The following is a 16,471-nucleotide window of genomic DNA, read 5'->3' as shown; positions in this document are numbered from 1 at the left end:
CCCCTAAGCAAAAGTAAGAAAAAGCATATCAGTTTTACTTATGTCATGCTCTTTTGTTCAGGCTTTCTTCTCATTTTACATTGCAGTACCTAGAGTTCATAAAAGTGAACAAGAAAGAAAGAAATGATGGGAAAAAAGGCACCTGTTTAGGATCTCTTATTACATGCAGAATAATCGAAAAAACTTTACTTTATAACTTGCAGTATATATCATGTTATATAAAAATACTGTTAAGAACAAAAACTGTTTTACTTAGTTACCTCTTTCCTTCCTCTTCCTCCCTCCTTAATGTTTTCCAGACATTAATGATATGAAGTAGGGCATATGCTTTGGAGTCCTTTACAATTTTAACAAAGTTAAAAAGTCCAATATTTCCTGGTTTTCTCTTCTCACCATATTTCATTAGTGTGACTGATGTGTCGTGATCCCACATTTATTCATTAATTTCCAAGTTGCTGAATTTCTTCCTTCCATCTCTCAACTTCAGTCTCTGGTTCATTTCCAACATACTTCTGTTTCTTTTGGTTAACTCCTCTGTTTTTTTTTTCTGTTTTACAAGCATTTCATCTTCCTTATCAGAAGAATAAGAAGCAGAATCCTCTTCTGTTTGATAGCTCACTTTTTGTTGGGCAGGTTTTTGTATTTCCTGCTTAGCATGTTCTGCATCAAAAATGACTGACACTCCAGTAAAAGATATGCTGAAGCTAGCTGGTTGTAATAACTTGAATCTTGCACCTGTTTCTTGACATTCTGTGATTATTAGAATAAATGTTACTCCCATTCTGATTGGTGTACAGTGAGTAACCGTTTTCTGCAACCACTCTGTCTCCAACTTAGTACTTTGTTCTTCTGCCACACTTTTGTCAAAATCAACGCTCTCTGCTGGTAGGATTGCACCTTTACTATTAGAAGTGTCGGCTGCTTTCTCATGACCAGGTTTGGAGCATGAACACAATGTACCCTTTCAGTTAACAACTGCTGTGGAATACCAGTCCAGTTGCTTATTTATGCTTTCATAGAATTAATAGAGTCTGTTCCTTCCTGTTTCTCTGGTACAGCAGAAAATTTCAGGTTTTTCCTATATGATCTGTTCTCCTAATTCTACTGTTTTGAAACAACTTTTCTTGAGCAGTCTTGTACTCAGCCTGCCTTTTCTTTATTTCAACCTCGAATTATTGCAGTTTTATCATCTCATCTAAATATCTGTATAAAGCTTCTTCCGATTTTTCCAGCCTCTTATTTGATTTTATCTACTTCTTCAGTGTTTCATTTTAATCAGCTATAAGAACATTTGAGTTATTCTTTTCTTTATATTGCTTGAAGTCACATCTTGTACCAAACCTGGAGCTTGAATTGCTTTTTGCTGCATCTGCAGGGTTTTCCTAGCCAGTGTTTTCTCCTTATTTTTTGTGAATGATTTTCTTTCAGGTTTTCAAAATTTTGTCTTTGCTAGCATCCAGGCAGCACACTTATTAGCCAGTAACTGAAATGTATACAAAAAGACAAGTTCACTGCCTCTGTTTTCTGAGTTTCTGTTTTCACAGTGAAATAGTTGAAATTAAGCTGTTACTCAGTGCACAGCCATCTTGGAAGTCCTCAACAATCTCTGAAAGGTTGATGGCTTTCCAGGAGCTTGCTGCCAAAGGGTGGGGGCTTGCCTGGTTCCAAGGCTGCCATGATATCTACCAAAGCCTCCAGGAACTTCCTACTAAAGAAACAAACATGCAAATAAGGGGAAACCTCAAGAGACTGAAGACATCTCAGACAGTCCAAGTTTCCTTGGGTGCAGTGAGCCCATGCATGGAGAGGAACATTTGCAGCCCCCAGCCATTTAGTCAGCTTTGGCTAAGGCCTCTGGTAAGATCTCTGTGCAGGCAACTATGCCATTGAGCCAGTGCATGACATTCTTTTTGGGAGGAAGTCGAAGATCAAAGTGGGATTCCAAGAATCCTAGCAAACGGGGAGCTGCACAGTAACTGCATTGACGTTTTGGTACTCTAGTTGCAGCCCAAGGTCTCTAGGGTGACTGCTTCCAAAATCACGAGGCACAAAGACTTGGAAAAACAGGCGGAAGAATTTAGGTGCGAGTCGCTGATGCCTAATCACCTATGATGGGACAGTTCTTGGTGTTTTTTTTTTTTTAACCAGGAAACATCTTTGTTAAATTATCATTTATGACATAGGACAATCGTATATTTATATAAATGAAAACAAAGCATATTGACACAATCCCAGTTGCAAGCATTTTACATCACAAACCATATTGACATAATCTCGGTTGCAAACATTATACATCACTTATAATCTACCCAGTCATTGTCAGTCAAACATTACATAGCTCATTCAAGTTCTGCCTTCTTTTAAACTTCATTCCTCCCTTGTATGTATTGTTCCCACACTTCCAGTTTTTTTTTCTATTTAATTTGCACCTACCCTTTTCTAAAGATATCAGTTCCAGTTGTTTTATCTCTGTTACTGTATTCACTACATGTAGTACAGTTGTTTTTTTACTTTGATTTCCATTTTCTAGTAGTTGTTTTTTTGGCAGCCACCATAATTAGACTCATCAAGTTCTTACTATGTCTAGGCAATTCTGATTCTGTATCATAGTTTAGAAAATAATTACACCAATTTGCTCACCCAGCATCTCTGACAGAGTAGTCTGCAGGGAATCTTTAAAGTCTGCCAACTCTTCCCTCTCTCAGAAAATATGTTCCCAATTATCTCCTTTTCCCTGTCACACCTCAAACATTTGCTGTCTACCGGAGGAAAAATTCTCTGGCATCTACTTGAGTTATAAAAGTATCTATGTAAACATTTCCAAGCAAAAATCCTAAACCTTCTGCATTTTGTTGCATGTTTGAGACACATGCCAATATTCCCAATTGTTTCTTTGTGACTTGCCTATCCAGTCTCTCTTCCCAAAGCCTTAGTTTTGGTCAGCTTATTGCCACCTTGCAGATGGAGGTCTACAGACAACTCACAAGGCCAGAAAACAGGGATGTGAACTTGGTCCAGCCAAGCCAGTGATGATAGCCTCTGCAGCTTGTCTGAAAGCTAGCAAACACTGCAGGAGTGTATAGCTGGTCCTTCCATGGTGATGCAGCTGTTCGCCTTAGCTAGTAATAGATGGGGTTAAGACAGAATCAGGAAAAGCCTTGATGGATGACAGCATGATGGCTGTCTGCCCGAATCTCAGAGAATAAATAGTCTGGGAATCACTTTCATTTTGAGAAGAATGAGTGGGCCAATATATCGCAGGAAGCCAGCTGATGCCAGGCAACAGTGAACTAAAATATATCAAATTTAAGCACTAGACTGCAGCAAAGGGACCATTTGAGAGTTTGGTAAAGGAAGAAGCCAACAAAATATTAACTTTCTGTAGTTGTTTACTATCCCTGTGACAGATTATCCTGTTTCCAAGCCCCTCTGAATCTTAAGTTTTCTACACACATCAAATTTAGGGGAACTCTAGCACTGTAGAAAAACTTTCACCCTGATTCCACTGGTAGTGTTAGTTCAGCTTCACTGCCAATTCACCCCTGGTTTAGCACCCTCTTCCTTCATGGACAGGGTCAACATGTGAATGTTCTGCTTATCTCTGGATTATTCTTACTTAAATTATAAGAGCTAAAAGCGTCAAGAGAATTTCTGGCTAAGCTTCTAAAGATGCACACAGATTAATAGTGTAGTAAGCAGACCACAGCCCTGAGGGACTCCACTGGTGACCAGCTTCTTTGTGGGGTTGACTTCACCGATTCCAACTTCTTGAGTCCTATCAGTTAGACATCTCCGTGTCCAGCATGTTATAAAGGGGGTTATGTCTAGTTCTGTAAATTTGTTCACAATGCCTGAATGGAGTATTTTATCAAATGCTTTGGCCAGAGCTAGGTAGGCAGTATGCACTGCTTTCTCCTCATCCATTGCCTTAGTGATCTTTCAAAGAAGTCCACTAGGTTCAGTAAGCATAACCTTCCTTTGAGAAAGCCAAACTGGGATGGATCCAGTGTCTTGAGGTCTTGTATGTCCTTGTTGATAATTTCCATAATTCTTTCCATGGCTTTGCAAACAGGACTAGCCAGACTAATGGGTCTGCAGTTTCTAGTATCTGTTGAAGGTCCTCTATTATGAAGGAGGATGATCTCGCAGTCCTCCATTCTCATGGGACAAAGCTGTTTTAAGACTATAGTTAAATAATGAGTCCAGGGATCCTGATAAGTCACATTTTAGACTGTTCAGGAGGCATCCCGGGATGTTAGAGCCCACTGAGGCTGTGGTCTTGGTTTTAGTGAAAACAGCCAGGACATTATCCCTAGTTATAGTTATAGGGATTATGTTTGAGGGTATTTCTTGAGGTATAATTGTAGGTGAGAGGGAAGTAAAGCTGAAAATGAATTTGTCCAGTAACAGGTTTACTGCACTGCCAAGCTCAGTAAATTTGGCACCATTAACCACCACTTCAGCACAGTGTTGTGTGCTGCCTTGGGGTTTCTGACATAGGTGTAGAAGGCTGTGTTATCTTTCACTTGGGAGACTGTCTTAACCTCAAAGTTGGCTTTGTTTGATGTTAATAGCCCTCTTAGTTGCCTGTTTAGTTATACAAGAAAGTGTTTATCTTACTCTTCCTGGTTTTTGCCACAATTTTAATTTTGTTGTATATCCTGTTTAATTTGGGAGCAACCAAGGCAGTTTTGTTTTGAAGGCTAGTTCTAGGCTTACTTCTGGTAGGTACACCACCCTCTATGCAGCCATTGACATGGTTGTACAGAGTTTCTGAAAGCAATTCAGCATAGGCTGCTGTGTTCTCAGGTTTGGAGGGGCATTGAATTTTAATAAGCCATCACTTAATAAAAGGTAGTTTCCTTTGGAATAGTTCCCAAATATTACTGGTTTACTGAGGTCATAGAGTTGATTTTGTTTTCAAAGGAGACAGCTTTTTGGTCAGACCTTACCAAAGTGGATGAGACACTGGGAGGGGGGGGGGGGCAGAGTTCTCCCATATTTGTGAATATAAGGTCCAATATGTTGGAGCCTCTAGTGAGAGTGTTTACTATTTGAGCTGTTTATATTTATGAAGTCAAAGAATCTATATGCCTGCAGATTTGAGGCCATGTAGGATATCCAGTCTGTAAGGAAATAGTCTTCCACAAGTAGGATGTTGGGTTGGATGGTTAAGTGTCTCTGTTAGGTCCAGTTATGCATTGTGAGCTTCTTGGATGCACAGGGTGACTCCTCCATCAGAGGCAGAGGAGAAGGAGCAAATGGTAGACATCGTCCTAGAGGCAAGGGTGACCCGCAAAACCAGGGAGGATGTGATTCGTTTCGAGGTCGTCCCTATCAGCGCTCCTGACGTGGGGCTCGGCTGTGCTTCTCTGGAGCCAGTCGGGGGTCGCATTTCTTTGTATCCAGAAGCCTGGCTAAGCATCACCCGAGACAAATGGGTACAAAGAATTATCACCAGAGGTTACTCCATACCCTTTTCCATGCCACCTCACGTTCCCAAGAAGATCCCCGATGTTCCACCCAATCACATGGATCAAGCAACTGTAGAGGTGATAAAGTTGCTCGCAAACAGTGTCATCCAAACCGTCCCCACAGACCAGGTAGGATTCGGAACTTAATCCAGATTCTTTTTAGTGCCAAAGCGTACAGGGGACTGGAGGCCCATCTTGGACCTCAGCAAACTAAACGAATCCGTAAAGAAGGACAAGTTCCGGATGGTGACACTGCAATCTATACTCCCTTTGTTAGGGAAAGACACTTGGATGTGCTCAATAGACCTCCAAGATGCGTACTACCATATAAAAATGGACAGAGCGTTGAGGAGCCACTTACGCTTCTGGCTGGGAGCCAGTCACTACTAGTTTCGTGCTTTGCCCTTTGGTCTCACCACAGCCCCCAGGGTGTTCATCAAATGTGTGGCAGTAGTGGCAGCTCACCTGAGACGTCTAGGATTCCAAGTGTTTCCATACCTGGACGACTGGCTCCTGACCGCCCCCACCAGGCATCTACTCCTCCAAACCAGAGATTCCACAATCCAACTTTGTGCCCAGTTGGGGATTACTATACATTGGGAAAAGTCTACCTTATCGCTCTCTCAATTTGTGACTTTTATAGGTACAGAAATAGACACAGTCACCATGTTAGCTCCTCATCCTGCACAAAGGACACAGAACCTCATACAACAAGTTCTCCGTTTACTTCCTCTTCAAAAAGTCAAGGCAAAGACAGTCCTGAAACTCTTGGGCACCATGGCCTCCACCATAATGCTAGTCCCTCTGGCCAGATTACATATGCGAATTCTTCAGTGGCTTCTATCGTCCCATTGGTCCTTTCAACAACTGCCTGTATCCCACCACATCATCTTAACAGAGTCTTGCAAAAAGGACCTCCGTTGGTAGATTCAACCTGACTAACCAACGACAGGCACTCCATTCCTTCCTCACCAACTCGTTGCTACTGTGACCACGGATGCCTCACAGATAGGGTGGGGGGGCATTATCTAGGCAGGACTGTCCAAGGCTCATGGCAAGATCAAGAGGCTCACCTGCATATCAGTGTCCTAGAGATGAGGGTGGTGCTTCTAGCATTGCAAGCACTTCACGACCTTCTTCCTCTATAGCAATCCATTCAGACAACATGTCTGTGGTATGGTATCTCAACAAGCAAGGTGGAACCAGATCTTATCCCCTTTGTCAGGAGGCGATTCGTGTTTGGAAGTGGGCGATATCTTCCCAGCGCTTTCTAATGGCAATGCACATCATAGGGACAACCAACGTGATAGCCGACAAGCTCAGCCGGGCAATCTTGATGCCTCACGAGTGGTCTTTGAAGCAGGAAATAGCGGAACAGATTTTCCGCAAATGAGGATGGCCTTGCTGTGATCTTTTTGCCAGTCCGATCAACTCCAAATGCAGCAGCTACTTTTCCCTTATTCCCCACCCCAAGGGACTCACAGAGAGACTCAGTTGTTCACGATTGGCCTCTGGGTCTCCTTTATGCCTTCCCTCTCATATCCAAGGTGATTCAGAAAGCAAAGCTGTTGGGAAGCAAATTGATTCTCATCACTTCTTACTGGCCTCGTCAGATTTGGTTCCCCTTTCTTGAGCCTCATCTACTAGACGATCCATGGACTCTGGACCCATTGCCAGACCTCTTGACACACACGTCAGGCTCTCTTCACCCCAGCCTTCACACCCTCAACTTGACAGGGTGACTGCTCCAATTCCATCCCTAGTCAGGCTTCATGATTTTTCACCTGCTGTGACTTACATTCTCACATCTTCACATAAACCTTCCACTAGAAAGTTATACACTAGAAAATGGAGAAGGTTTTCTAGCTGGGCTGAAGAAAGGAATGTTGACCCTTACACCACATCCATCCCAGTGGTTTTAGAATTTTTGTCTGAACTTTTCTACCAGGGATCTGCTGCTGCCACAATTAGGGTTCAGTTGGCAGTGATATCTAATTTTCATTTGGGTCAACATGAGTCTAACCTGATATCACACAGATTGTGTAAAACTTTCTTTAAAGGTGCTACTTTGCTGAGACCTCCTTTTCAGGAACCAGTACCTTCCCGGGATCTAAACTTCGTCGTGTCCAAAATAACTTCTCCACCCTTTGAACCTGCTCATTCGTGTCCATTGAAGTTTCTGTCTTGGAAGACTTTGTTTCTAGTAGCCATCACATCTGCTAGACTAGTATCAGAGTTGCAAGCACTGTCTGTCTATCAAGCCACCTTATTTGATTTTCCACAAAGATAGAGTCTCTCTTCGCACCAGTCCATCTTTTATCCCTAAAGTTTGCTCTCATGCTCTCATAATAACTTGAACCCAAGCTATAGAGCTGCTGGTGTTTTTCCCTAACCATTCCAACGCAGTAGAATACAAATTTCATCAGTTAGATGTTCACAGACAATTACGGTTCTATCTTCACAGGACTAAGGAACTCAGGAAGTCAGACCACTTGTTTGCATCATTCTCCGACCCCAGATTAGGTCTCCCACTCTCCAAAGTGATCCTTTCGAATTGGATTTCGAGCTGTATTTCCTTCATTTATTCTTCCAATGGAGAGCCTGTGCCATTCAAGATTAAGGCTTATTCTACACGATCCCAGTCTACATCTACAGCCTTCCAAGCCAGAGCTCCAATTGACAATATTTGTGCAGCAGCAACCTGGGATACCCCTTATACCTTTATTACGCATTACAAATTGGACCTGACCTCTAGGGGTAGAGCCTCCTTTGGTTCCATGGTACTCAGGAGTATTTTTACGTGAGACACCCAAGAATAAGGTGCTAGGGACGCTGTCCCATATGTAAGAATGAAGGTGAGATAGGACTACAGAACATAAAGAAGTTATGTACTCACCATAACATTCCATGTTTGTAGTCCATCTCGCCACTCATTTTTATGAACCCACCCACCTATCTCCGTCCTGGAAGGATCTGGAGACAGGATAATTTTTCCATAATAAGGTGGAGACCTTTCATTATTGTTCTTTCTGGATAGCTTTAGTTCTTTCTATAGTTTAGCAGCAAACAAGATCTGGGGATTGTACCAGTGCACTATGGGGTACCTGCCTAGCCACGAGCCAACTGGAAGACTTTGAGCTTTGTAATAGGCCGAGTCGTAGCCGAGGATCGGCTCCGAACCCCATATGTAAGAATGAAGGGCGAGATGGACTACAAACATGGAACGTTATGGTGAGTACATAACTTCTTTTTTCTGGTTGCTTGAGAGTTACTATTAAAAATAGGCCTGACTAATACTGTACCCTATACTATTTGTTTGGTTTGACATATTCTTAGGTTGGGGAGAGAGGGAATTTATTCCTATCTTCCTTTTTAAAACTCTAAAAGTCTAAAAATGTAAGATATTTTTCTGCTGGGTGGATGGGAGGGGGGGCAGAAAGTGTAACACATGAAAACTATCCTGTATTTCTTTGATTTTTTTTTCAGGTTTCTTGAGTTCCAGTTAACTGAGAGTTTACTGCATTAGTTGCTGTGATGAGCACTCACTATGTATTATTTTAGATATATATACATATTCCAGCTGTTTTATTGTGTCTTGCATAGAACTGACATACACTCAATTGTGTCATTTTGCTTACAGGACTACACTCAAGCTATTCTTACAATGTATATTTAAATTGTGATGCTTGTGGTGTTCTACTAATTTTACCATTTTGTACCACTTCTTTCTTTAAATGGACATAAATAGGGATGTTGGAAGTAAGCTGTGCCTAGAAAATTGTGTGTTGCTATGCGTTTGTGACTGGATTGTGGTCAGTATATTTATGTGAGAAGAAATGAATTTAAGGGAAGTAGTTGCAGTTAAAAGCTCTTATTGTCTCTAACAGGTTGTGAAACGTTTTAGGGAAGGTGGCTACAACACTCTAGTTTCTACATGTGTAGGGGAAGAAGGCTTGGACATTGGAGAAGTAGATCTGATTATCTGTTTTGATGCACAGAAAAGCCCCATTCGACTAGTACAGCGTATGGGAAGAACTGGACGTAAACGACAGGGCAGGATTGTTATTCTTCTTACTGAAGGGAAAGAAGAGCGAGTAAGTAAATCCTTTACTCACTAGTCACTGTCTTGATGAGTGTCTTTTAAGCCATAACATTAAAGTATTTGAAATGTATTTACCTTGACATCAGTTTAGGTCTAGGATTGAGGTACAGGACTTAAAATTTGCTGACCGTCCCTCAGTTTGAGGATAATCTGTATCAATATAATTTTAGTGATGGATTCTGAGGTGACTGTAATCCAGTCCTGGACCCAAAGATTTGTCCACAAAAGCTGTAGGTTCTTCCATGTGACACATCTGCCTGCTGTTTAGGATAGTTTTCCTTTTCCTTTCTGTCATTGTTTTCTAATTTTCAGAATCAAGGTTTTTATTTTCGTGGTAGCCAACCGTTGGAAATGGTACTGAAATTGACTGCAAGTGTTTCTCAGTGTATGGTACATAGATCTTTTTATACTGAATTATGCCTTTATTGTATTTTGTGGTGTTTCTTTTCCACCCCAGGATCGATTTTCCAAAAGAGTGAAGAGTATAGAATTTGTGTAAATTGTCAAAAGTTAGACATCAGTATACTTGTTGGCTTTTGTGCTGATATTTGCTTATGCAAGAACACTAGCATTAAGTGTGGTGGTCTTTCACATCATGAAATGATTTTTTTGAGGCACCATTAATGGTCTTTCTACAAGCTTTTTAGATTGTCAGCGTGGTACCTAGTATTCAAATTTGTAAAAAAGAATAGGGATAATAAATGAACTCCATACATCTGTTTTCCTGTGACTTTATATATTGCTCTCAGTCAAGAAGCACCAAAACAGATTCCCAAAGGAGATGGTAGCACAACGGATCCTCTGCTAGATCTTGCTGTATTCATGTGTAGGGAGAGGTATTTGGCATGTTATGGAAAGTGCTGTTCTGTCTGCAGAACCTCTCCTTTTTAGGTTCATAGGTTGGTACTAGGCTATCAGCTCTAGGGCCTATACAAGCCTAGCCATAACAATTCCCTGGCTATTTCTTCCCACACTATTTACTTCCCTGGACCACTGTCTAGCAGGGCAACTGACATGATCCCCGGGGTGACTTTCCTTTCTCCCATCCAATCGTCAAGGTTCCTTTTGAAGAGGGCCAAAGAGGCACTCTGCTTGACATGTATGGGCAATCTATTCCAGAGTCTGGGGAGTCACTGTGTCAGGAACCTATCCCTCCAGCATGTTTTGTTTATTGTGATGACAAGGTTTAGATCCCTGGAGTGTGTGGCTCTGAGGGATTGGGATTTCTTTAAGTGTAGCATGCCCAACAGCTCTGGGTTTGACATGGTCTTGTATGTTAAGCAGAGATCGCCTCCGAGTAGATGATATGCGACAGGGTATAGCTGGAGTTTTTTAGGGTGGTCAGTGTAGGGTGTCTGCTTTAGGCCTGTGATTCTTTTAGTGAGGTATTTCTGCGGCCTTTCCAGTTGTTGCAGATGTCTTGAGAGGTACATACCAAATGGGGCATTGTATTCTATAATGGGTCTAATGAGGGATGAGTACAATAGGACAATGACCTTTTTTCTGGATGAAAAGCCCTTAGTGATGAGGTGTGCCACATAGAAGGATTTCCTGACTGTTGTGGTGATGTGGTTATCGAAGGTGAGACCACTGTCCACCTGTGTCCCTAAGTCTCTTATCACACTTTTGGTGTTTAGTGTACTGCCACCTATATGATAATTCACGGGTACATGTTTTTTCCCAAAGGGGATAACTATACATTTCTTGGCATTGAGCTTGAGCCCATGGCTCTGATACCAAGCATCTGTTTCTGTAAGGCCCTTTTGTAGAGTATCCACATCATTTGGGGATTCAGTAATGGCTCCCAGTTTGCAGTCATCTGCGAACTTTGTTAGCCAGAGTCCTTTAGTGTTGGCCTGTACTTCAGAGAAGTAGATGCCAAACAAGAGCGGTCCCAGGACTAAACCCTGAGGTACTCCACTTGTCTGGAGCTGGATTTAGAGTCGACTACTTTTACAGTGTGGGTTCTATCAGTAAGCCAGTTAACAACCCATTGGGTGATGTAGGGATTAATGCCCAGCTTAGTAAGTTTATCTATGATTCCAGAGTGGGGGATGGTGTCAAAGGCCTTGGCAAGGTCTAGATAGGCTGTGTGGACCACCTTACCCTCGTCCATGGTTCTGGAGACTGATTCGAAGAAGTCAGTCAGGTTCAGGAGACAAGATCGGCCCTTCACGAATTCAAATTGGGTGGGGTCCAGTGTTTGAAGGTTGCCAATGTCTTTGTTTATAAGTTCCATGATAATACGCTGCATGGCCTTGCAGATAAGACGCGTCAGACTGATGGGACGGTAGTTTCCAGGATCCAAGGTGGTTCCCCCCTTGTGGAGTGGGATAACTGTAGCTCTGTGCCACTCAGTGGGCATGAAACCTGAGGTGAGGCTATGATTAAACAGGACACTTAGGTGAGGTGCCAGTTCATATTGTAGTTAGGGTTACCTACCACCTGTCCCACTTTGCGAGGGACAAGTCCCTCTTTGGGCAGTTGTGTCCTGCAAAAAAGTGAAAAAATGGCAAATGTCCTGAGATTTTAGGACAAAAATATTTCCTATATTTTCTTTAATAGTTGCATAAAACAGTTATTTTGTATCTGAAGCACCTAAATGTTATCAGAAACAGAATAAGCAACTAAAATGCTACAAGAATAAGCTTTTATTTTGGCAAAAAAGTGAAGCTCTGTCCTTTATACTGGCCGTGGGTATGTTTTGCCCTGCACAATCTGACATTTAAAAAAAAAAATGTCCCACTTTGGGCATTTGAAAAGGTGGCAGCCCTAATTGTAGTTCATGTAGTACACAGCCCGGGATGTCATCTGGTCCCATGGATGCTGTATTATTAGCTTTGGAGAGTGCGTTTTTTACCTGTGTTTTTTACCTTTGTTGCAAAGATTTTGAAGGTTTTTGTGGCCTTCAGCAGGCTGAACTTTTAGTGGTTTCCTGAGACTCGGACTTCATTGACCTTCTGCAAATGTATGCAGAGCAGCTTTTGAAAATAAGGGTCATCTTCATTTCCATAAGAATGGTTAAGTTATCAGCCTCCATTTTGCATAAGAATGGTTAAGTTATCAGCCTAGCAGAAATCTTTGACAAATGCTTTGGAAACAGTTTTCTTTTTTAAATCAGGTGTGCAAAATTGAGAGTTCTTCATCCATTATCAGTTTCAGTTGGAAGGCATTTGGCAGTCTTTGGTGAGAATGACAGCTGAGGGAACAACAAAGGAGACAAAGAATAAGGTTGGAAAAGTAATGAACAATTGATTAATGATGCCAGGAGGGCATTTTTATGTGTAACCATGTCTCTTGCAGGTGAGACTCAAACTCTGTTTTTTATGTCTGTAAGGTAAACACATTAACCATATGGCAGCACCCAACCTGAGGACAAGATTATACCACTCCAGATGAGACTGTTACCCACTATCTTTAGCTTAGGAGGCCAATATCTCATCTATTAAGCTATTGAGGCCTGACTTCTAAAAATGCTTTTGTGGGTTTTGAACCCACAGTCAATCAGCTGCATTCTACACTGCTACATTGCTGAACCGTTTGAGCTGATGGGCAATACTGATGCCCCCCCCTTGTTTAACCACAGACAGTTGATGAATGGATTGATCTTTTTCATCAAACCTAAGCAGAATGCAGGAATAGTAATTAATAATTGAGTAACTGCAGTCCTGTGTGTGTACAAAGAAATACTGATAAAAAAAAAAAAACAGCCATGACTGTGTGCAAAGGCGTAAAGAAACACGCCCTGTCATATTATCCTCCAGTACTTGCTATAATGGTCAAATGAGGGGGGAGCAAAAAGAACCTAACCTACTTCAAGATAATAAAAAGTTATTATCCCAAACCATCCACTTGTTTTGCATTTTAAACCTTATGGTGGATTCTCAACCAAGTTTTATATTTTTCTAAGGTCTTTCAAAAGTGTCAAACAAGTTTGCTGTAGCTGGGGATCCTGCTTTTTTCCAGGACTTTGTTATAGACTTTCCTTACTTCCTTGACAGCCATAATTCACTAAAGCAGCATACAATTCTGCTGTAAGGAATAAAGGAGGTGTTAAATTTAGGAAGCCCATCCATAATGTATTACACACATCCTGTAATTTCCATTACAAATGAGCTAGGTCGTGGGAGTCTCAAAAAATGTATCTCTAGGTTCCCAGTTCCATGTTAAAGCACCGGCATGTTCTGGAAACAGTGGGGTACCTAACCCAGAGTCTGTATGGAGCGTAAAAGTATTTTAAATAAACATTGCTAACCAAAGAATCTAAATATGCGAGGTTTGGTAGTGTAACAGAGAATCTGGATCAGAGATGCTCAACTGTCATCAGTAATTGCAATGCCCAAGTCTTGTTCCCAGACACTCTTATATCTAAGTGAAGTGGGATCTTAAACCAGTAAAAAGTTTTTATATTAAGGAGCTAGACCCCCAAATAATTTGATTGCCCTGTCTCACGATCAACCACTAGGGTAGCCATCTTGGCCAGTCATATTTTTAGCTAATTGAGCTCAGCTTTCTTTACATTTTCAGAAGCTTCTCAATCCATAGTTGTCAGCCTATTCCAGACTGAATTTGCTCTAAATTGCTGTCCAAGAATGCATAGCTAGTCCCAATGTCACTGCCATGGTACTTAAGTCAGTCTTGCTTTTATAGCTTAGTTAAAGGGATTACAGTTGTTACCTAATGAATGTGGATATATACTGTACAACTAGGATTTGGTCTTTGTATAATCAAATGCCCACCTGCATAATTTCAGTTGTCAATATATATTGTTGAGCTAAGACCATCTTTCCTTGACCTTGGAATCATTATCTTGTTGTAAAATGAATTTAAGTCTCCCAGGTCATCACACATTATAGATTTTAGCTTGCACTGACCTTTGGAGATGGAGAAGAGGCCTTAGGCCATCTTAAGCTAAGCAGAGGCAACATACAGACCAATGCTGGGTAGAGAAAGACCATGTTGCTCCATTAGCAGAGATAACATATCTTAGCCAAGTCTGGGCTTTTGACTCAACCATAGAAATGATATAGACACCTTTTGGCCTGTTTTGAAAAACTGATCAGGAGAACAAAGTGGGTTGCTTTGTACTGCATATGAAAACAAGTGGTAATAGAATTACTCTTTTGAAAATCTAGTTTAAAGGTTCTCCACAAAGTAAAGTAGTTCTTAATTTTATTGATTATAGTATTAAAGTGTATGTCATTGATTTATCTGCATTATCTAACAATTTTACTGCAATATGAGTGATGCCACATGTCTCAGCTAAAAAAGGGATTTTATCAACAGTTTGTGGAGATGATATATAACTAATTTTAATAGGTTGTGGGTTTGGACTCATTCATTTTGTACGCAGATACCTTTCCAAATTTCTTCAGTTCATAAAAAGATTCTTCTTCTGGATTACCTAGATAGATACAACAGTAAATCATCTGTGTATAAAGAAAGTGATAGGTGATGGTTTTGAAAAACATAAACCGGATAGAGTAAATTCTGTAAACTCTCAGCTAACAGCTTTAAGTAAAGAGCAAATAGGGGAGGATGTGGGTGCCTGCTTAGTATCCCTTTGTAACTTAATGGGTTACAGTAGTCTGGAACCTATTTTAATCTTTAATGAAATGAAGTGCTGTGGAAAGTCAATTTTTTCCATAACTGCAAATAAAAAGGTTTAATTCATCCTGTCAAAAACTGTGATGTTTTCTAGAGGTTTCATCACTTCTCATTAAACTGGTAATGGCCTCCCTGAGAGAATTCTGAATACTCCTTAATGTTATGTGAGCTCTGTCTCTGGCCTGCTTCTCCAAGTTTTTCATAAAAAGTGGTAAGTCATTTTTGAAAATTTCCCATCCCAAGGGTATGAATTGGAATTTAGGGGTATGGACATTAATCCATTAGGCCAAACAACTGCTGTATATCCACTGTGTCAACATTCTCATTATAAGAGAAAGATTTAACCTCCAAACAGAAATCGAGAAGAGCATGTCTTCTTGTTAAAGTACAGACCAGAGGCAAGTGATCAGAGATAGATATTGGATACATATACATTTTATGAAATAAGTAGGTATGCTCTTGGGACACAACCTGTCAGTTCTATTGTACGATGTATACCTTGGAGAATAACATGTATAACCAACACAGGGGCATTTTAACCATCCAAATAAGTCCAACATTCCCATTGCAGCAACAAAGATATTCAAACACTTACCCAGTGCAAGTATCCTAACTCTTCTGTGGCCCATATGTACCTTTTCAGTTAACAGTAATGTATTCCATTCTTCAGCCCACAAAGTAATGCGCCTTCCTTCAGTTTTTACCCATTCCTTCATTATAGCTGCAAGTCTTTTTTTTTAACATATTTACCACAACATTATATACATTATTTAGTCCTTGTATTCCATTAAATCTTGCTCTTTCTGCTGACCATTATTCTGCATTCATTGTTCTCACAAATTCCATTTATTTATATAAAATTTGCTTCTTCCCTTTTCTGAAGATCCCACCTCTAGTTCTTTTACCTCCGTTACAATATTTAAAAATTCCGTTGTTAGTTTTGATTTCCATTTTCCAGTAATTGCTTTTTTTTGGCTGTTAGCAGCATTAAACTTGGTAAGGCCTTACTCTTCTATGTAATTCAGATGTTGTATCCCACCTCAAAAGAATCCGTTTGCTTGTTACTACTGTTAATTCGCCCAGCATTTCTGTCAAAGTACTCTGAGTGGATTTTTTAAAATCCATCAAGTAGTTACATTCTTAAAAAAAAAATGCTCCTAGTTTTCTTTTTCTTCATTATTACATCTTAACTAAGTTCAGCTTAGGGCCTATACAAGCATAGCCATAACAATTCCCTGGATATTTCTTCCCACAATATTTACTTCCCTGGACCCCTGTCTAGCAGGGT

General features: G+C 40.7%; 1 protein-coding gene across 2 annotated transcripts in view; it reads left to right on the top strand.

Annotated features, from left to right (window-relative positions):
- The window catches only part of FANCM (FA complementation group M), a 2,552,324-nt gene that overhangs the window by 1,307,383 nt on the left and 1,228,470 nt on the right, over positions 1-16,471 (top strand). For both annotated transcript variants that reach the window (XM_044074265.1, XM_044074264.1), the window contains exon 10: positions 9,362-9,568. In XM_044074265.1, the coding sequence (XP_043930200.1) occupies positions 9,362-9,568 (207 nt within the window). The remainder of the gene's footprint in view (positions 1-9,361; positions 9,569-16,471) is intronic.

The sequence above is a fragment of the Protopterus annectens genome, chromosome 6.part0 (assembly GCF_019279795.1).
Source record: "Protopterus annectens isolate FY-2018-M chromosome 6.part0, PAN1.0, whole genome shotgun sequence".
NCBI lineage: Eukaryota > Metazoa > Chordata > Ceratodontiformes > Protopteridae > Protopterus > Protopterus annectens.
Note: the sequence above shows the minus strand (reverse complement) of the source record. Positions and strands in the feature narration are given on the sequence as shown.